The sequence below is a fragment of the Apus apus genome, chromosome 1 (assembly GCF_020740795.1).
Source record: "Apus apus isolate bApuApu2 chromosome 1, bApuApu2.pri.cur, whole genome shotgun sequence".
Classification (NCBI taxonomy): Eukaryota; Metazoa; Chordata; class Aves; order Apodiformes; family Apodidae; genus Apus; species Apus apus.
This window is the reverse complement of record NC_067282.1, coordinates 139,298,645-139,321,161: the sequence shown is the minus strand read 5'-3', so window position 1 is coordinate 139,321,161 and position 22,517 is coordinate 139,298,645. Positions and strand designations below refer to the sequence as shown.

Below are 22,517 nucleotides of genomic sequence, written 5' to 3'. Positions count from 1 at the left end.
CCAGATGCATCCTTTGCTCTTTATTAAGAGTAAGGCAACAACACAGAGACTGCAGTTATCAGGAGATAATCCTTCCCCACGGGCATTTGAAGCACTTCACAACCAAAAGGTTGTGATTACTCCACGATTGTTAAACTGCTTATTATTCCTTATTGCTTAATTATGGAACTAGAGTGTGTTTCCTGGATGCTGTAAGCTAAAGTTAATTCTCCAGTTCTCATGCTCTGCTGTGGTGTTACGTGGACTGGGAAGCTTTGTAGCATTTTGAGATGATGAAAGGGAAAGCAGTAAAGTGGGCCAGTCATGCAGCTCTTCTGGCCTTGGAGTGACTAGGGCGTTCAATCCCTGCCCTACCAAATGCTTGCTGAGAGGCCTTGGTCAAGTCATTCAGCTTCTGTATACCTCAGCTGTACACCTCTGCTCAGGTGCTACCAGAAATAAGTCTGTGTGAATATCTAGAATAGAAATAATATAATGAACTTCATCTTGACTTCTAGGTATGGAGTTAGGCAACTCATTATGAAGACACTGATTTTCTTTTTAGCATGTGTGCATTCAGCTGGCTTATTTGGAGTGGTCTTTGGTGGGATGCAGTGGCTGAGTGTTGTGTGCATCTAGGCAGGTGAGAGCACAAGGGAAGAGGGGATTTAATATCTCAGAATCATAGAATCATATTATAGAATCATAGAATCATTAAGGTTGGAAGGGAGCTTAAAGATCATCAAGTTCTAACCCCCCTGCCATGAGCAGGGAACCCCACCACTAGACCAGGTTGCACAAAAACCTCGTCCAACCTGGCCTTAAAAACCTCCAGGAATGGGGCATAAACAACCTCCCTGGGCAACCCATTCCACTTCCTCACCACCCTTGTAGTGAAGAATTTCTTCCTAATATCTAACCCAAATCTCCCCTCTCTCAGTTTAAAACCATTACCCCTTATCCTATCACTATCTTATCTGATAAAAAGCCCCTCCCCAGCTCTCCTGTAGGCCCCTTTCAAGTACTGGAAGGCTGCTATAAGGTCTCCCTGCAGCCTTCTCTTCTCCAGGCTGAACAGCCCCAATTCTCTTAGCCTGTCTGCATAGCAGAGGTACTCCAAGCCTTTGATCATCTTGGTGGCCCTTCTCTGGACCCTTTCCAACAGGTCTATATCTTTCTTGTGCTGAGGGCATCAGACCTATACACAGTATTCCAGGTGGGGTAGAGCAGAGTAGAGGGGCAGAATCACATCCCTGGCCCTGCTGGCCACAATTCTTTTGATGCAGCCCAGGATGCAGTTGGCTCTCTGGGCTCCAGCGCACACTGGTGGCTCATGTTGGGCTTCTCCTCTACTACCACTCCCCAAGTCCTTCTCGTTAGGACTTCTCTCTAGCCATTCTCCCCCAGCCTGTATTTGTGCCTGGGGTTGTGCCAGCTCAGGTGCAGGACCTTGCACTTGGCCTTGTTGAACTTCATGAGGTTGGCACTGGCCCACCTCTCCAGCCTGTCAAGGTCCCTCTGGATGGCTTCCCTTCCCTCTTGGGTGTCAACCACACCACGCAGCCTGGTATCATCAGCAAACTTGCTGAGGATACACTCAATCCCACTGTCCATGTCTCCAACAAAGATGTTAAACAACACTGGTCCCAATAGTGACCCCTGGGGGACACCACTCGTCACCTGCCTCCATTTGGACATTGAGCCATTGACCACAACTCTCTGGGTGAGGCCATCCAGCCAATTTCTTATCCACCGAGTGGTCCATCTGTCAAACCCATGTCTTGTCAGTTTGGAGACCATGATGTTGTGTGGGACAGTGTCAAATGCCCTGCACAAATCCAGGTAGATGATGTCAGTTGCTCTGCCACCGTCCACAACGTCTGTAGCCTTGTTGTAGAAGGCCACCAGATTGGTCAGGCATGACTTGCCCTTAGTGAAGCTATGTTGGCTGTCACCAATCACCTCTTTATTTTCCATGTGCCTTAGCAGACTTTCCAGGAGGATCTGCTCCATGATCTTACTGGGCACAGAGGTGAGACTGACCAGCCTCTAGTTCCCTGGGTCTTCCTTTTTCCCCTTTTTAAAAACAGGGGCTATGTTCTCTTTTTTCAAATCAGTGGGAACCTCACCACGCTGCCATGACCTCTCAAATATGATGGACACAGGCTTAGCAACTGCATCTGCCAGCTCCCTCAGGACCCATGGGTGAATCCCATCGGGTCCCATAGATTTATGCACCTTCAGGTTCTTTAGATGGTCAAGAACCTGCTCTACTCCAACACTGGGGGGTAATCCACTCTCCCAGTCCCTGCTTTCACCTGTTGTGGCCTTTGTGTTGAGGCTGGAGCACTCGCCAGAGAAGACTGAAGCAAAGAAGTCATTGAGGACCTCAGCCTTCTCAATGTCCTGTTACTATGTCACCTGTTTCTTTCAGGAGAGGACCTACACTCTCCTTGGTTGTCCTTTTCTCCCCAACATACCTAAAGAAGCTTTTCTTATTGTTTTTAACATCCCTGGTGAGATTTAATTCTAGGAGGGATTTGGCTTTCCTAACCTGATCCCTAGCTGCTTGGACAACCTCTCTGTAATCCTCCCAGGATACCTGCCCTAGCTTTCACCCCATGTAAGCTTTCTTCTTAAGTTTAAGCTTTTCTAGGAGCTGCTTACTCATCCATGCTGGCCTCTTGGCTCAAGTTTCTGCTTGACTTCCTCTTAGTTGGGATGCAATGCTCTTGGGCCTGGAGAAGGTGATCCTTAAATATCAGCCAGCTTTCATGGGCCCCTCTTCCCTCCAGGATGTTATCCCAAGACACTCTACTTGATTTCAAAATACTCTACTTGATTTCACAAGATGTGTGACTGCAGCCCAAGTGGTCTGGCTCCCAGTGAAACTGAGAGCTCTGTTGTTTTTGACCAGAGAGAGACTCTCAAACAGAGGCTGCAGCACTGTTCACATTTCATAGGGTTTACTTAGATTTCCATCTCTGGTTAAATTAAGACAATGCAGTTTGTGCTTGCCAGGCTGTGGTGCTGTAATGAACCACATGCAGGTGCGTTATTAGGTTGGCAGCAAACCCGCCTGAAAAAGGTTAGTGATGCTGCTGTGTTTCAAAAAGGCTTTGATGTCCCCACTCTGTTGATTCAAGGAGTCTTACATGACTCACTGCCTTAAAAGGCATTTTGCTGTTGTGGTTATACATTGGAAAAGAGTAGAAAGTGTGGCCTTTTCCAGGCTCTCTGGGCTTAGAAATTCTCCCTGAAGAAGTAATTTTTAAAAATCTTTAATGTTTCATTGAATCATGTAACCTACTCTAAGGAAAAGGAAAGAAATCCAGCACGTACTTTAACGTTAGCCTTGATTTTTGAAGTGTATGCGTTCGTACGAAAATTAGAAGATGGGTAATAAAATTCTGTTTTAAAATCATCACCTAAATTTCCAGATGAAACTCCTGCTGGCCTTCATTACTTAGACTTGTTTTTGAAAATTCGAATAAGAAACAGACTGGGTGAAACTCCCTCATTATTACAAGGTTGGCATACACTCTACTTAATGAGGTGCTTTTTACAGCAGTCGTTGATTTTTAAATCCCCTTTTCCATTTCTGAAATCTGAATGTTAGTAGCACCTTCCATTGTGACATTCTCTGCTAGCGTGCTTTTTCTGTCTTCTGTGGGAGGCTGCGTGCAATCCTGGTAGCAAGCTCTTGTGTCATAAATAGAATGTGTTCAGGAAATAAAAATGTATTGTTTTCATTGTTAGAGGATGCTACTAAATTGGCTGTATGTTTGTCTAATAATCACATCTAAAGCTGATTATTCTGGTAATAGCCTTAAGATATTATTTAAAAATAAATATATAAATGCACTACTTTTGTACTAATACTAGTTTTTAATCTCTTCTTGTTTCTATGAAGTCTGAATGAGATTTTCAAAATTGAATAATAATTTGATCCGTTAATCTTTTGAAGCTAGTAATTTTATTTTCCCCTCATTGCAGTCTCTGAGGCTCGCAAATGAATAGAGCTTCATTACTGGAGTCTGCATTTAATAACCATTATCCATTATCTTGTAATTAAGACTCCCTGTAACGAATCATGAGGACAATGCAAAAATACATAGTACATTTCTTTAATGAACTGGAAAATGTTCATCTTGTTCTATTTAGTAATGAGTTGCTGAATAGTCGTTAAATCCACTGGAGAATAGAGCTAGATGGATTTTGAAGACTATCTTGAGTTTGTGGTTAATCTATTAGAATTAAAATTTCATCTTCTATTTTTATCAACAGCTGATTAGAAGTCATTCTGTTTGACCAAATTGATTAGAAGACCATATACAAGGGCAGCTGTTGTTTAATGAAAGTTTTTAATGAAACTGTACCATAGAGACTTGTAATTATAAGACTTATAAAAGCTTTGACTTACCTTATACTAGAAAAAATGGGAAGTATTGCACTGAAGGACTTTAAGTGCTACATTTTGAAAGGGAAATTAAAAATATAATTTGGCAATGTTGAAGTTTCACTTCTACTGTTACTTGTTTTAATGCGACTCTCAGATGCCCATAGGGTTTCTCTGGAAGGGAGTAGTTCTGAAATATGTAACGCAATTGTCTCTCCTATGTGCTCTGTTCCTTGCAAAGCTCAATCAACTATTAATTGCCTCTTTTGCACATTGCCCTTCCCTTGGAGTTAGAAGTTTTTTTGCAAATAACTGTTTCTCTTTAGAATGGGAATTGCCATAGGAGGGTGCAATTAAATCACCACTGGGCTGAGGTAGTGCCTAGACAGAAAGTCTACAGAGAAAACCACTGTCTTACAAGACACAATGTTAGTGATACCATTTGGTTATGTTTAAATCACAGGACGCAGAAACATCCCTGGCTTTGTCGTAACTTCCCATCAGGCTGAGACCAGGCTGTGTGCCAGTCAGCTGTGTCATCAGGAAGATGGGTCTCTGGAGTGTGCTGCAGCATGCTGTCAAAATGTAGTCTAGGCAACTCTTCAGTTTGAGCTAGTAGTGAAACTTTCCTTTCTTACTCTAGGGGATTTTGTAGAGGCATCATCGTTCCAGTAAGAGACAAAATGGACCCTAAGCCAAATTTGAAGTGGAAGCAGATGCAGTTCCAATTGACTTAAGTGGCTGATGCACTACTACATGATGTTTGAATTATCCCTCTTCTTCTCCCGATTACTTTTGATAATTAATGATCCCACAGTACACCTTTTCTAAGAAGTAGCTTCCCAGGGATGAAGTACATCCTAATGCAATTAAAGTTTTGTCATTGTATTGTGTCAATGCAAGATCATGCACTGCAAGGCAAGTTTTTTTTTGTTAGTTCCTTAGGTTTTTGTTGTATTGTGCTGCAGGATTCCTTTTAAGCCAACCCAAACCAGCAAAAATGCACAAGAACACTACACAAGTATTCAGGACAGGCAGTAGAGAATATTGTTCACAACTTAGAAACCAGAAAAAAAATAAGCTAATGCTGATTCACCTTTGAATATCACAGATGTTTTGGCCTTCTTACTACAGTATATCAGACCATGGCTTTAAGTATGGTAATTTGCAATGTTACAGTTGCAGAATGCCTAAGAAGGGAATTTTTTTCCCAGTTTACAGTATTACACAGCTGCTTTCATAAATACACATGGAATTTGTTTCATTTTCAACAGTAGTGGGAGATAACAGTATTAGAATGTCAAATGTGAAACTAAAAATTAAACTAAATAAACTGATGAAAACTGTTTCTATTTGAATCATCTTTGTGCAAAGACTAAAATGTTGATTTATAAGCAAAATTTGTTTGGAGGAAATAATTTCCATTGTGGTTAGTCAGACACATTCCTGTAAAAGTATATATATGCATATATTGAGTGTCTGTACAGGAACATATATTATATTGGACTGTCCTGAAGAGATTGGTCTGGTAGCTACAGCAAAGAATAAAGAGCCGTGATGTTCATTTAGCCACTGTGATGTCTGACTTGCTCTGAAACTGGATGTGTGTCATCCTCCTACTCCAGCCTCAACCAGAGCAAGGTTAGTACCAACACCACAGAGACGTACATGTAGAGGAATGCTTCATAACTGCTGTGAAGCATAAGGACATGAGGGCATGAGAACATCTTTGGAGGGTGTGAACTATGCATGTGCAAAGTGGATCTTGTTCTAAAGCTACGCTAAATCGTTTTACTTCCTTTCAGGTTCTGATTTTATAAAGACGTCTACAGGAAAGGAAGTTGAAAATGCAACCTTTCCAGTCGGAGTGGTCATGATGAGAGCCATTAGAGAATTCTGCTGGCAAACTGGCATCAAGGTAATTCTCGACGTCTTTATAAAAATAAATCAAACAGGCTCATTCAGAAGGAAAAAAGACTCTAATAGTTTAAAAATTAAGAACATATATTAGCTTCCATGGCTATATGGGACTTCTCTCTTGTACTCCTCATCTGATTTGCAAATATTTGTGTATAAAATATTAAATATATGTATAATGTGCATATATATGTAAATAAATAAGGTACTTTTGGCTTTTCTCCCTCGAATAGCTGTCTCTTCATTCTCTAAAAGCTCACTCTATCTTGCTGCATCCCCTACTTGCATTTGAGTTTTGTTTCACCATTTAAAGTATTTAAATGGTCATCACCATTAATAACAGGGCAAATAAGAGGTTGAGTATACGGCAGAGCCAGTGATGAACTATGCATACATCCATCCAGAGAAAGGAGGAGGTTAACCAGAACAGCTTAAGCCACCTCTTGCCTCCTTTATCCACAGACAGCTGGAGGCTGCCAGTTAGATCTGGTGCTTGTGCTCAGCAGTAGGCTTTGTCCTCACCTGCAGCCTCAGGGGAGGAAACTACATCTCTAGCTAAGACCCTCTCCCCACCCCTGGTCACCCTTCCATCCTTTCCAGCTCACACTTCTGCCCTTTATGCAGGTGGCCTTTCAAGGTATGGTGTTAGGACATGGAATAAGCAGTGGGATAGGGCCTGAGATGGCTTCAGGGGCTGTTGGAGCTTGAGGAGCATGTGACAGCCAGTTAGACGTGTCCATCTGCTCTCTGTAGTCATCTGGATGAGGCCAGCATGAGTCCCTAGGCTGTGCTTTCTCCTCCCTTCTGCAGCCTGCTTCTCTCCCTGCCACACCACAACTCAAGCATCTCCCACAGTCTTGCTTCCATGGGAGCACTGTCACCGCTGCCAACCAGAGGCAGATCCCTGGGGCTAGGTGACTCACCTCTACACCGGCGCTGCTTACGCAAGCTTTGTGCCAGAGGTTGGGCTCTGCTGCATCAACACAGCTCTGGACCTGTAATTGGATATAGATGTAGAATTCACCTTTTGCTTTAAAAGGATGCATTCGTGGTATAAAATGTGTTATTAAGAATGAGTGCCTATGTCTGTGTGCATGTGTGTTTCAGTGAATTAAATGTAAGCTGACTGTATGTGCTTTTATTAACTGAAGACAATATTATCGGCAACAAGAGATTTCTAAATGGTTTCTTTGACAAACTAATTTCACTGCTGTAGGGATCCTTTCTAGCAAGGTGTTGCCTGGGAAAAACAGGTTAATACAGAAATTAAACTTCTTTGAGGAAAGGAACAAGTTGCAGACTAACATTTATTGAATGATAAGCTGTGGTGGAGATATGAAAAGTGTGCAATATAATGGGAAATAATCTTTTCCTGTCATTATTGAAGGACATACATAAATTGGTTTTTCTGTTGGGAAAACCCCCAATCCAGAAAAACTTATTACTTTTAATAATATAAGGTGAAGAGAAAATTCTTGAGGAGATGAACTTATTAAGCAAAATAATGAAATGCTGTGAAACAGCAGGAAAGTGGTAGCTGGACTTTGTACTGCTCTTGAATTAAATTCCAACCCCCCTCCCTTTTTGTGTTTTTATGGCAGTCAGATGTGCCATTTGGAAAGCTGGCAAATGAAGGAGAGGACAGGCTTGTCTCTGTCAGCTTTTTTGCAAAGAAAAGAGCTTTCAGAATTTGCTAAAAGGGGAAGGAAATCTGCATGGTATTTTGAATTATCTTATTAAATTATTTTACTTGGTTTTGCCACAGATTATCTCAAAGAGCTGCAGTATTTCTAGGAAGAAATCTAAATCTGAATTTCATTATAATTTCTCTTCCTGAGGGAAAACATATTCCCACTATTTTAATTTATTGCCTAGAAGATGCTTTTCCAGTTGCTGTAGTTTAAATTCCTTCTGGAAATCTAATGTTAACAGAAGTATGCATACACTCACATAGCCATCCATCCACAAAAACATAGTCTTCATGTTTTGGGTTTATAAAGCTTTTCCTGTTATTGTTCTTTATAATCTTATTGGAAATATGCTGTTACCACAATGCTTCAGTGTGAGACAAGGATTTATTCTGTTTGTCTTGAAATCACAAAAAATTACCAAACACATTTAAGAATTTGATTCCACTATTATATCCATAAGTTACAAATAAATCCTCCATGCAGTGAGGTTTCAGGAATGTATATACAGAAATCAGAATGATAATTATTGCAGAAGGAGACTGATGGAAAGGAGTACCCAAGGTAAAGGTTTTCAACAGAGGTTATGTAGAAAGAATCACTGTGTGCTACTGTGCAGATTGTTGGGATTATTTATATTTTTTAATGCAGAAACACTTTTTCCTAGTTCTTGTTTATCAAAAGTTTAGTAAGCTCCTGCAGGCCAGCATTTTGGTGACAAATGCAGGTGACAAAATTTTTGTCAAGGGATTTGATAGCTGCATGTCACAAGCTCAAAATGAGATGTATTTAAATGGCATGTAACCAAAATACTGGCATTAGGGGTGCATGCTAAGTCACCTCAGAGCTGGATCTGCACAGAAGGTTGATCATGAGATTGAAGACATGCTTTACCTCAAAGACAGGTTTGTCTTGGTATGTCTGCCTCTACATACATGACAGTTCACCTGATGAAATATGACACATCAAGCGACTGGAAGCTTATCCAGCATGTGTTAGGAGAGAAGTTTTGCACTTCCTGTGAAGCACAAAACTTTCAAGTTTTGGTGAAGAGAGTCCTAATTAAATTCCCACTTGGAAAATTTTAGTGAAAATTAAACCTCAGATGGGTTTGAATGTACAGCCCGATAATGTATAACTGTGGTGCACAGGCTGTATAAAGTACAGCTTTCTCTCAGTGCTCTCCACATAAGCCAGCTGCTTCACGTGCTTTATTTCAGCATCTTCAGTGTTATGTTATTGCATATATATTTGTTGCTATATATTTGCAATTAGATTGCAACATGGGCAGTAAGTGACATGCAGATATCCCAGATCCTGCCTAAATCCCTTGGTCTAGAATGTGCTACGGGCAAAGTACTCCCATTAGACCTCAAAGCCAGCTTCTGAGAAAGCACACGGGGGTCAGAAGTGTTACTCCCTCGGTTTCTGTCCCTCAGGATGAAAATGTTTTCTTTCGCAATGACAGCTGAGGCTTAGTCCAGAGCTTTCACTGTTTGCGGTCAGATGCTTACTGAGTAGAGTTGTTACATACACCACAGGCACTTTGAGACTGCAGGGGTACAAATGCTGATTGCTCCTCTAGGGTTGCTCATGAATGAAAATGTGTATTGCACTTCTTTTTTTTTCCTGTATAAAGGTTGGATTTAAACCTGCTGGAGGCATTCGGACAGCAAAAGAGGCTATTACTTGGCTTATGCTGGTGAAGAATGAACTGGGAGTGGAATGGCTAACACCAGAGCTCTTTCGCCTAGGTGCCAGTAGTTTGCTGGAAGATATTGAGAAAGAGGTTAGTTGTTAATGGTTTTCATCTTGGGAGACAGAAGAAGTAATCTTTCTAAATGTGCTGGGTTACTGTTTTTGCAGATTATGCTTTTTGGTGCTGTTTAAGTGATAATAGAACATATGTCTAATTCATTATTAACAACAGGTCCACTTCCAGCCTTAAATTTGACCTGTCATTACAGACATCTGGCGCTGGTATCTAGCAGCTGGCAATTGCCTGGGCCAGGTATGCAACGCAATGAGTGAAGAGGCCCAGTTCATACATACACAGTGTTTTTTGCAAATGCATGGTAGTGTACTTCCCTGCACTCCTAGTTCAGCTGACCCTTCAAAACATCTCACAGACCCTTTGTGTCACTGTGCCACAAGTGTTCACAATATATTTCCATGCTGTGGAGATAGTAGAGTCTCATCCTACACATGGTACTGCTGATAGTGTATTTTTTACATATTATTTCCTGGGGAAGAAAAGCAGTTGCCTCCTACAAAGCCTCATTTTTCTAATTGCTTTTATTTTTGTGCAAGCTGCTTGCTGTGTTTCCTGACAGACAGTGTATGAGGTGCAGTGGCAATGTGTAAGTTCCTGGTGGGAGGAAGGGTTCTGACCTGTCTACCCATGACCTACCAGGGTATGAACCACAAAAGATACACCATAGTTGAGAACAGCATAGTGTCATAGGAACTACTAAACCATTGCTGAACTTCATTCCATGTTTACTAAACCTGAGAGAGGAGGTGATGTTAGATTTAACCAAGGGAAAAGTTTGAGAGTCCTTGTGCTGTTGCTGCTCATGGGAGAACATGAGATACGGGGGATTGCGGGGGAGGAAAAAAGCATCCCTTTCCCCACCTTTCCTAGAAACTGAAATACTGACATCTCTTTTGAAATATGGAACAGCTGAGAGATGTCAGGTGACTGTTTCTGACTGTTGAAAAACCCTGGCTCACTCCTGCAATGAGAATAACATTGGCTTGCTTCATTGCCAGATGGTCTCTGCCTCACTCTCAACCTAAAATCATGTTCCTGGTTATCAAAAAGCAGCATGGGCTTCATTGTGGCCACTGCCATCACTGCTGAGTCTTATAACACAGCACAATTTGTTCTGATTTCTTAAGGGTGGCATCCTGTTATATGCCAGGGATTGCACAGATGCCTCAGTCATGACCAAGGCTTCGCTATACTGTGCCATTGCCACAGTTATAGTCTATAACTTTGTGATAGATGTTCTCTATTATCACCCCACTGCCTTCCTATGGGAAGATAAAAGCGGAATATGGGAGAGAGACTTTCAGTTTCGGTAAAAAATTAGAATAGGTTTAATGAAATAAATCATCATCATCATCACAATAATGGTGAATTATATGCAAACATGTAAATGTGGAACCTGTGCTCCTCAGATGGTAATTACATCCCAACCAGAAAAGTCCCAAACTGAACTCAGCAGCAGATGGAGATGCCTGAATCAAGGGTCCTAGTGGCAGTCTGCAAAAAAAACAGGGAGCGGCCGCTCTGGCCCTACTTGAGGAGGCAGAGGAAGGTGACCTGTTTCGCTGAAGGATGCTCTTCTCTGGGCAGAAGGCAGGAGGCAGGCACAGCAGCAGGAGCAGGAGGCAGGCACCCCAGCAGCAGCAACAGGAGCCCTGGCAAACACACACCCGGGGCCACGCCGGGCAGAGGAGGCTCTGAGCAGCCGTTTGACGCCCCACGCCAGGCGCGCTGTGATTGCCTGACCCAGCCTCTCCTCCCCACAGGCGCAGCTGCTCCCCCATGGCAGCCGCGCAGACACAGGCCGCAGCTCCTGGGGTGGTCGGGCTGGGGGCAGGGTGGCCCCGGGAAGGTCTGGTCCTGGCACTCTCAAAGCAGGACAGCCATCTAAAAACACGTAAGGTAAAGTGTCCCAATCATTGTGTTCAATAAAACAAGAAGATATTTTGAAAAAAACAGACATATAAAATGGGGAGAACGCTACCCCATCCCCAAGACGGTATAGTTAAAATAATAGCTTGAAATGAGCCACATAAAAGTGTACACAAATTTTGGCGCTTTGGCTATCATAAAATAGTATTGAAATAGTCAAAATCAGACTACAGTGAGAGTAAGGCATTGTCTCCCTGACTCTTTTTGAAAGCTTAGTTAAAAGAGAAAAAAGAAGGAAAAGGAAAAGGAAAAGGAAACGGGAAAGCTTAGACAAGAGTCTTTGCTTTTTTCTTTTTTTCCAAGCAAAACAGCAAAAGCCCTTGATTCAGATCCTATAAACAAGTATATAAAGTATATATACATGCTATTTTATGAATACACACACATACAAACAAATATCCATCATGTTCAGCTGGCATTCCTGTAATTTGTTACTTCCTTGACACTTTCAGATTTATAGTCATATATAATTCCATCATAAATTTGCTTTTTTTTTCTTGCAGATTTTCTATCATGTGACTGGCTCTTACGCACTTCCGCAAGACCTGGCAATGGCTTAGACACAAAATCAACTCAGCATTACTTTCATAAGAGGGGTCTTTAAGCAAACAGCATTCAGAATTCTTCTGACAACCAAGTGCATATGATAGAATTAAAGGCCTAATTCTCCCTTCTGCATATTTTATAGTATTTAAAAATATGCTCAAGTCTGCTGGTTGTACTTGATCCAAAAGCAGAAAAAATGGTAATTCTGAAATAGTTAAATAGTTAATACTTACAGATTTTCTAAGTTAATCTTGCAAAGTCTTCCTCAGACCAGCCTGAAAAGCTTATTAATGGCAACAGTGAAATACTATGAAAAAGATTTAGGTGGCCTGGTAACACTTTGCAGTCACAGAATATGAAATATCTGTGGAATGTTTCAGATTGTTAATTAAGAACTGCAGATCTTGGAATAGCTTTCCATTCACCTCAGAAAAATCTTCTGCCACAGATGTGTTGCACTATTAATTGTTATGTTGATTCAGTTTCAAGCATTGTAACCTGGGAAAATGAAACTTGGCTATTACTTTCTTTTATAAAATGTCTCTGTAGTAAAAAAACTTTTTTTTTTTTTCTTTTACGTGTTTTTTCCCCCAAACTTGGGCACAGACATCCATATTTAGACCCTTGAATAAAGGTAGCTTGATTTCTGGAACAGCTGAGTATCCACAGTTGCTCCTGAAGTTAATGGGAGCTCTGGGTGATCAGAACAACTGAAAATCAAGCAGCCTCTACTTAGGTGCCTAACTGTGCATTCAGGGGCCTATTTTTAGGCATTTCACTCTTAAAATTTTAGTCTAACTTGCTTAGAAGCTCCCATTCCTGTCTCCTGTCATTTTAAAACACATTCATGCAAATCTTCCCATTTTAATATTGAGGGTTGACTGTCAGTTTGCAGGTGTCACTGCTATGCTGGTTGAACTCAACTTTGCCATTCTGAAAGCAATTCTTTAATTTAAAGATTATTTGAATTGTGTCCTATAAAGGGTTTGCAGCTTTAATATAAAAAGTACTTTTCTCAGAGCACATTAAGAATTATACTGAAATTATCAACACCTTTTGAATATCAGACTGGAGCTGGTAGATTCATTATTTCAGAACTGCATTCTGCTCACTAACCAGAGTTGTACTAAAAACTTAATTATCTTATCATCATGACTAGTCTCACTGACTTAAGTAGGTCTCATCAGGAAAGTAAGAGGAGGAGGATTTTGCTGTAAATCGAGCTACAAGGTACATTTATTACAAAGAGATCTGTGTTTCATAAAGATAATAACTCGGTTATTTATCTGATTATACCACCTGAATCACTTGTGGTGGAAAACACCTTAGGCAGTCAGGAAAGGGGAGAAAAAAACCAGAGAAACAATATATAGAGAAAAAAAAATCCTATATGCAGTGCTAAATATTAAAAATGGGCCTTAATTTCCCAGGAAGTAGTTAATCTAAGGCTCTCAGCCTTTTGCTGGTTTACAGCACTAGGCAGAAAAAGAGGCTGAGCTGTGACTATGTTTTCACACGTTTGTTTTCCTGGAAAGTGGCCCTTTTTGCCAGGGGTTTTTCTTCTGATTTCACTGCTGGTTTCTTGAAGAAAAAATCCAGTGCCTGTTTGCGTATTTGGAGGAAAATTCTGCTGGTTAGCTTTCAGAAATACAAAGCCTGTTACATGAAGTCAGCTCCCACCAGGTGCTTGCCAGCTTGAGCCTCTGCCACACCCTCCCAGCAGCCACACACTGGATTTTGCTTCTGTTCATTTCTAGCCATATAAATGTTAGAGTGTATTTCAATACTTTCTTCTCAGAATGATTCATCTCACTTTCAAAGTACACTTTTGTGGTTGTTGGTTGCCTTTTGGATATTTAGGGCAAAGATAGTAGCTATTACTTTGGTGACTCCTTAGTTTCTAGGTGAAGGACTCTGTGTAGTTCCATAAAATTAATTGTGGTCCAACTTTGCCACCTAGCTATTTACTATGAGTACCTCCAAGAACAATGTCACTGTTTCCACAGGAGCCATATGTCAATTAATGAACTCACCAGGTGGAATTGTTTATACTTCTGTTGGTGGTCCCCCTTTGTTTTGATGTGCACATGGGCTGCTGCTGGTTTCTTTGCTTCAGAGGGACGGAGGCTCCATTTGCAGAGGGAGAGGTTTGACTTCCTGGAAAGTCAAAGCTAGCTGCTTCCCTTTTCCATGAACATTACAAATACATGGAAGTGAAATACTGTGCAACTCCAAGCCAACCAGTGTTTTGGGTAAGCTGGACTGGAAAATAGTATAAACTTTTTCTATTGAAACCTGTAATTTTTTTATGGGAGAAAAAAAAAAAAGAGCAAATGTAACAATATATGAATGCATTCAAATAAAGATGATTCTGGTTTTGTGTTGAGGGTTTTTTGAGGAATAAGCAGAAGATTCAGTGTCACGGGGTGACTGGTTTTCTTTGTTAACTTCTCTGTGACTCAAGTGAGTTGTATTCGTATTTTTTATGGTTGTGGGACCCCAACATGACCTGGAGCCTCATCTCTCACTTCTCCTACAGAAGCTACTGTTACCAGCCAGGTATTGGTCTGTTGACAGTCCTAGGTGATATGAGGGGATGAATCTGGCCTGTTTGTCCCATCAGGAGCAACAGGGGACCAGGCTGGAGACATATGATAAGGCATGAACAAGGGGCCCATCTAGGAGACGGCTAACAACAGTGCAGGTCTGAGGCAGAGGCAGGGCTTGCGATCAGCACTTCTGCCACATAACTCAGGGAGGTGATGGAGGCCATGAGGGGTCATAGAGTCATAGAAGGGTTGGATTGGAAAGAACCTTATAGGTCATTTAGTTCCAGCCACCCTGCCATTGGCAGGGACACTTCCCATTGGATCAGGTTGCTCAAAGCCCCATCCAGCTTGGCCTTGAACACTTCCAGGGAGGGGGCATCCACTTCTCTGGGCAACCTTTTCCAGTATCTCATCATTCTCACACTAAATAATGTCTTCATATCTAAATCTACCCTCTTTCAGTTTGAAAATGCTCCCCCTCATCCTGTCACTAAATGCTCTTTAAAAAAGTCCCTCCCTAGTTTTCCTGTAGGCCCCTTCAGGTACTGGAAGGCCACCATAAGGTCTCTCCCTTCTCTTCTCCAGGCTGAACAACCTCAACTCTCTCAGCCTGTCTTCACAGGAGGAGTGCTCCAGCCCTCTGATCATCTTCATAACCCTTCTCTGGACTCTCTCCAATAGGTCCATGTCTTTCTTAAGTGTCCTGGTCCACTGCTGTGGGTGAGGGAAGGCTGGGCAGGACCAGAAGCATTACGGCTTATTCCAGTAGAGAGCCCATGAGAGAGCTAAACGTGGGGAGATACAGGGACTAACGTGTTTTGAGCTCAGGTGGGAGGCTGGTGTTGCAGGACCTGCACTCCCACCCATAGGGAACTGGTCTCCTAGGCTTGCTGCCCTTCGCCCTGACCAGCACTTCCACTGCCCTCTTCCATCTTTCCCATCCTTGATGGCTGTTCACTGGTATTTAATTCCTGTGGTCAAGGGGGACTTGAGAGTTACTGAACCTGCTGCAGCTGGTCATCACTCCTGCAGACAGCACATGTAGGGTGATGGGCACCTGAACTAAGAAAGGAGCCCAGGAGGGGGTGGCACTCCGTGGCTGCATATACTTTGGGAAAAGTTCAGATTTAGTGCTGAGCTTCAGGCCATTAGAAAAGGAACAGGCAATTACACATTCCTGTCTAAATATATTTCAGAGTATAACATATGTTTTGTGCAAGTCAGTCTTGTATACTAATTTATTAGTTTTATAACACTTATCCATTTAGGATTTTAAATAGCTTCATTTTGCAGACCACATTACTTCGCAAAGAAGAGAATAAATTCAAGGAGAAAGTCAAATAGAAACTGCAAATCTCAAAGATTCTGCATCAGCTTATTTACAAGCAGAGGGAATTGGGAGAGGGAGTAAGCTTTTTTTCTGGTTTGTAGGAAACAAAGATATTAAATAGTAATTATATGTGAAGTATACATATCAGCTGGGCCAAATAATGCTTTGATATCTTCATTTCATCAGTCATATAGGTTCATTCTTTCCTTTGTGAAGAAGGAAACATACATTATATACCCTAGCACATGCTACTGAGACAGAAACAAAACTGGTCTACTTCTAGTTTTATTTTGCTCAGTTGGAACTTTGGCTCTCTGCGTCCCCTGACGGGGAAAAAACACAAAACAACAACATTTTTAAACCAAATTTTGGTGAACTTTTGCTGAAATTACCAGTGCTGACATCTGGATTATATGTATAGTATGAAGAAGGAGTATAAGGAGGGAACTGCTTTTAATTAGATGTGCCCTGCCCAGGAGAGACAGAGAATTGTCCATCTGGTCATTCCTTATTTAATGGGGCAACCAAGGATAACAGTGTTCTTAATATGCAAAGGCACCATAGATAAAATTGCTCATTGACCATTTCTATTAAAATTCCAGGCAGGACTGTTAAAAGCCAGGCAGGACTGTGCTAAATTAAGAGACAGTAAGACTTGAAAAGAGAAAAGCATCAAGAAAGGTTGTCGTCCTTGCACTCCTGAAAGTAAAAGTGAGCAAGTGATGGGTGACTATGAGGCACCAACCAGCTCTATTGTAGAGACCTTACCTCTATTCTAGAAGATTTACAGATCTTTCCCCTTCTGTGGGGACCTATAGTAACCACTTACCAAGAGAAAGTGTGAAAAAGTTGCTTTGATGTCCTTTAATTAAACTTAACAATTGTTGCAATGAAGAAGTGCCAACAAGACGCTCTAACCATTCCTAACACATCTAATGATTTTGAGTGGCTCTGTTTTGAGCACTGGGGACATCTTGTGGATTGCTAATGTTTGGGAATTGCAGAAAATTTGGTTTTCTGGAAGCAAAGCTATCTTGAGGCATAACAGTTTCCAGTGAGTGTTTGAAAATACTGATTTGTAAGAGCATCAATCTAGAATTGCTTCCTATCTGAGATGACACCAAAGGATTTAAAAAAAAAAAAAAGTTAACAAACTGAGGAGGCCATACTGAAAATTATCACACTTGTTTTTTCAAGTCTTGCTTTCTCTGTGGGAGGAGTAGAGGAAGGAGCTTTGCAGACTCACAGCACCATCTCTATACAGTACAGTGTCATATAAAACCAGCCCCCAAAATGGATTCTGGTTCACCCAAAAGAACAAGGGAAAGTTTTATAAGGTGATTTTCCCATTTCAATAATAGGCACAAGCTCTGTTTTTAAGACTTGCATGAGTTCTCACCTATTTATTAGTTGTAACAAACAAGTGAATGAGCAAACCAGCCAACTATGTCTCTTCCTACCTCTGTGCCGAGTGATGAGGCCAGTTTGGTAAATCCTGCAGGTTAGGGGTCCTCCCCACTGTTTCAACCTGGAGAGCAAGTGGGCTGATGGAGGAGCTTGCCAAGGCTCACCATTGTGCCTGCTGCCTGCACGAGCCAGCCCATGCTCTTACTGCCTGAAAGGCTGCCCTTGGGGGTGGAAGGTGCTCAAACCATCTAGTGATTACTGGTTCATCGAGAACTCTTTTTTTTTCCACCCTAATCCTCAGACCTGAGCAACCAGCTTCTGAGGAGAAGGTGGAGGATGTGTATTCTCCATTATTTAATGTAATTACACAGAAGTTGATTAAGGATGTTATCTTCATTTCCAGGGGAAATAAAACATTCAGCCAGCATCATGTCAGAAGGCTGGCTGAAGGTATTGGCTGCTTTCTGCTGCCTTCGACAGAGTCTTGGGCTTTCTTCAAACTGCAAGCACTGGCTGTTCCGCAGTGGGATTTCTTTCTCTAACTTATTTAAAGGCATCAGTTGAACCAGAACAAAAAAAGACTACCTGGGCTCTGAACAAGAAGTGTTGTGTGTTCTAATTAGCACAAATCTGTCCAGCTCCAAAAAAACACAATGAATGCCATCGCCCCATCTGATAGCAACTGTAATGAGGCCTCTGGGAGGGCAGTGACAGGAAGATGTAGATAAAGGAAAAACAGAGGGGTAAAAAGAGAAGTTGTGAGAAGTAAGAGGGATCATCACCACAGCTGATACTGCTTCACAGAAGTGTAATCTTTTGTGACCTCTTTGGAACAGGAGGTAAATAATAAAACACAGGGGAGGGAAAAATTAAAATAAATGTACTGTGTGAGTGCATGTTAAAACAGTTGTCAGATTAAAAATAACTGAAAGGAAATTCTACTCTAGGGGGAAAACTGCTTTTTCCTTCAACATTTTATATCCCACCTTCATAAGGCAGAGGCAAAAGAGCTGTAGAGGAAAAGGGGACCTTTTTTGTTTCCCTCTGTTCATTAAGAGAAGCCTAATTGTGAGCACAGGGGGGATGCTCTCTGGTGCATGGTGCTGGAACAATTCTCTGGTCGAAGCCCAGAAGCAGCAAGGATGTTAAACAGGTGCACTGTGTGGCTGAGCCCTGGAACTTGGAGCTTTAAACTTGCAGTGCTGCACAACCAGGTGATTTTGTCCCCTCCATCCTACCTCCCTTATTCCCTTCAGAGCTGGTGAGTCCTCCAATGTAGAAAAATAAACCTTGCAATCTGCTAGGGTTGCATCCTTCAGTAATGCTTCTCTATAGATCTAGGCACCAAGGGCTTCATTCTAGTTTCTTCAGCACTTTGAGACAGGCTATTTCAGTGTTTGATGACAGCAGACTATGGAACATATACACTAACACTTATTTTTCCCCACATGGCAGCCAGATCACACCAATCCTTGGAAATGGCAAGTACTTATAAAAATACCATGCCATTCTGTAAAACAGTGTTGTTCTGGATCTCTTCTGCTAAACATGCTTCAGAATGCCTCTTTAAAGTCATGGTCTGAAAAGTGACCTGCCCTGCACCTGTTTAAAGCTCAAGGAGCTTTAAATAAACACATTGAAGGTGTGTTGAGGCTGGACTGGGAACCACTACATTTCCTGAAGAGCTAGCATAGGTCATTTGGCTTGTTCAGATTAGATGATGAAATGAGAATAATCTTTATAAGGTTTCCTTCTTTATGCCTGCGTGTGGGATACAGGTTTTTTAAAAAGAAGGCACAGGTCTATGACTAATGTCTCAGCTTACAGGAAGAGTCAGAAATGACAGATATCTTTGGCTACCATTAGAGCTTGAACGTCCAATGTACTCAAACGACTCAATGGAATCTAGAGCAAATAAATTCCTACAGTGTTTGATAACAATATATTTGCTTTTCCCCACCATTATCTTGAACTAATTCCCACAACTTCTGTTCTTTACAACACTTAAGCAAAGGGGGAGGCAGATGAGACAGGCATAAAAGGCATCCTAAAAGGTATCCCAAGCAGACTGATGGCAAAGCTGTTTCACAATTTCTGAAACTCTTCTTAAGCTTGTCCTGAGAATGCCAGGTCAGATCCCAATGCAGAGTGCTCCAAGAAAAACCATTGATGAGCAGGAGCACCTTAGTTTAGGATTTGCCAGTGAAGAAGGAACAGATGTAGTACAAAGCAACTCCACACATGCAGTCAGGGTGAAAGAGTTACGTTAGCAACATGGGAGAACACACTACTTGTTAAATGCATTGTGTTAGGGTACAGCAAAATGAGGAGGTATTGGCATCGTGTAACATTTTCAGAGAGGGTCTCCGGGTATTAATGGTGACTCTCTGGACACACACCATCTTTGCCCATGGACTGTCTTGCAGACACAGCGGGAAAGCAGAGACGTACCCAGTAGCAATTACTTCCCCAGAAAAGGTGAGGAGGCTGAAGTCTCCATGAGGTTTCACCTGCCCTCTTCCCACTAATCTAATTTCATTCACCTCCCTCCCCTGCTTCTTACTAAATAGCAGGCTTGTGACCTTCTGCTCTGAATAAACAAAGAAATGCATATAAAAGTAACTTCAACTGCAGGAAAATATCTGTCCACTCTCAACTGAATACATGTTTTCAGAGCTGCCTCCTCCAGGGGAAATTTCTTTGTTAAGCGTTAATTCCATTTCATTTTGCTGAACGTGTCTGCCATTTTCTCCATTAGAGGGCTGCAGAGCAGTGTGTTACAGTGTTTTAGAAATGAATTTAAACCTGTATATGTACTTTGGGCTTAATTTCCTGCTGTGTAGTTCTCCTGAACTCAACGAGGTGTAAAACTGGTGCAGAACACAGAGAGAAAAAAAAAAAGTGCAGTGCCTCAGAATACATCGGTGCTTTGGGTTTTGCTGCTGAGATTAAGAAACACTGAGATGCTAAGACAGAATTTTAAATACACGTGTGACAGGTGAGGCAGATGAGTAAGTTAATTGCTGCTTGTGTGTTTGAACACGGCGTAATTGGTCAATAGGGTATGTTTCCAAAGAAGAGTAGTAAAGTGCATGAGCAAAGCACAAGTAGAGCTTTAAATCCTTCCTTAGAAACTACACTTCTTCTAGGCAGAAGCTAGAGTCTCTGTCTTATAAGAATGATAAATGTTATATTCTCCATTGTTTGGACTGAAATTTTCTAGGTAAATGTCTTCCTCAGCTGAACTTTCTTCTCAAAGAAGAGTGGAATTAATGCTGAATAAAAATACGGAGTGGGCTGGGAGTTTTTCAGCCCACACCTAGAAACTGCCGTAGTTGAGCTCTGTGAAATTCCCATGTTTCGGAGCATGAACCTGCAGCAAAAGGGGGAGAATGGTCCCAGTCCTTGGCACCTGCCTTTTGTGGTGCTAGTACAGCGCATGGTGCCAGCAGGAGCGGTGCCATGTGGAAGCAGTGTAAGTCCACCAGCAGGCACGAGCTAGATTGAGGGGGAGAGAAATGCACTGGCACAGGTTAGAGAAATAAAGGAAACAGGGAGTGCCAGTGTGAGCTGGAAAACTGGAAGGAAAGGAGTTGGAGGAGGATGCCCCAGAAAGCCAGAAGCAAGAACTGGCAGCTGAACAGCGAGAGAGAGGTGATCTGGGCAGAGTGGGAGTGAACCTGCCAGAAACACTGTATGTCATCAGGACAGGAGGAATACTGAGACAAAAGAAAATGGCTCACAGACCTAATCTCTTGTCTGTAATTTAATCTAGGAATGGCTGAAAAAGAAACATCGACAGAGACCAGGGAAGAACACTGTCACTGAAAGCTACATTTACAAAGGTTGAGATATTGAGGCATGGACCACTTTCGTACTTAGTGTTTTGTAACTTTGAAATGCTTCACCTCCCAGATCTCAGCATTTATTCCTTGTTTCTTCTTATGTGTGTAGTAAATTCAATTCATCTGAGCAATTAACTCATTGAGGTGGGAATTAATTTTTTTTTGGTTGTGTTTTTGCATGGCACTTGCTGAGATGTGTTGTGGTTCCTGGTTAGTGCCCTCTCATGTCACTAACACAAACAGACAATAGAATGTTGATGGAGGTAAATGTGAATACCAGCAATGGAGAAGAATGCTTTGATACAAAATACTGGGATTATATGCACAAGGCAAAAATAGCAAGTAGAAGATTTAGTAGTGAGGCAAGGCTGCTTGGCAGTTCATCATGAGAGCAGCAAAAGCCCCTCAGCTGGGACCCAACTGAATATGAGACAGGAACATTCAGAAAGCACGAGCCTACGTGGGGAGGCAGAGGGGCTGGATGGTCTAATGGGTTCACTTCATCTCTAACTTCTCTGATTCTTCACAGCCTTCCCCAAAAGCTGGCACAAAGGAGTGTCAAAAGATTCAATACATATTCATGGACATTTCTGGAGCTGCAGACTATGAAAAGAAATCAAGTCGTTCTCATCCATGGACTGAAATTGAGAGTACACTCTAATCCAAAAGGATACCAGCTCACAGAGTGGTGTATGAAAATCTTATAAAGCGCTGCAACACTCCATAAATAATTTTCAAACAAGAAGCTTTTTGTTTCAGTGATGGCAATACTAAAAAGCAAGAATGGCAAATAGCCGTCAAAAAGGACTGAAACAGCCTGCACTCTGTACCAATGTTAACTTAAATCACTGCAAGAGTTACACGTAGAGTTATCAGTCATTTATTAGAAACTGCAGATGATCATTGCAGAGGTGTAGATTAACATGGACCGGAGCCTGGTACCATGCCAATGGGGCACCACGTGATGGGCAGACCATGGAATAAACATTCTGGCACGTCAGCACACTATAAATCCTCCAAATGAAAGAAATTAAAAAGCCAGGAGCAATTCTGAAAATGATTTATGATTGAAAGTGCACTTAGGAGTGCTTTTATTGTCACAGGAACATCTCCTTTCACATCCTTAAGGTGACAGCCCCATTCTGCTTCCAACC

At 41.8% G+C, this 22,517-nt stretch overlaps 1 protein-coding gene across 3 annotated transcripts in view; it reads left to right on the top strand.

Moving 5' to 3' along the window:
- The window catches only part of DERA (deoxyribose-phosphate aldolase), a 58,259-nt gene extending 43,649 nt beyond the window's left edge, over positions 1-14,610 (top strand). For 2 of the 3 annotated variants that reach the window (XM_051644097.1, XM_051644096.1), the window contains 3 exons: positions 6,184-6,296; positions 9,623-9,772; positions 12,190-14,610. In XM_051644097.1, coding sequence (XP_051500057.1) covers positions 6,184-6,296; positions 9,623-9,772; positions 12,190-12,246 — 320 coding nt within the window. In that variant the 3' untranslated portion in view covers positions 12,247-14,610. Of the gene's footprint in view, positions 1-5,021; positions 5,779-6,183; positions 6,297-9,622; positions 9,773-12,189 lie in introns of those variants that run through there. The other variant, XM_051644098.1, reaches the window with a different exon arrangement.
- Positions 14,611-22,517: the final 7,907 nt, after the last annotated feature.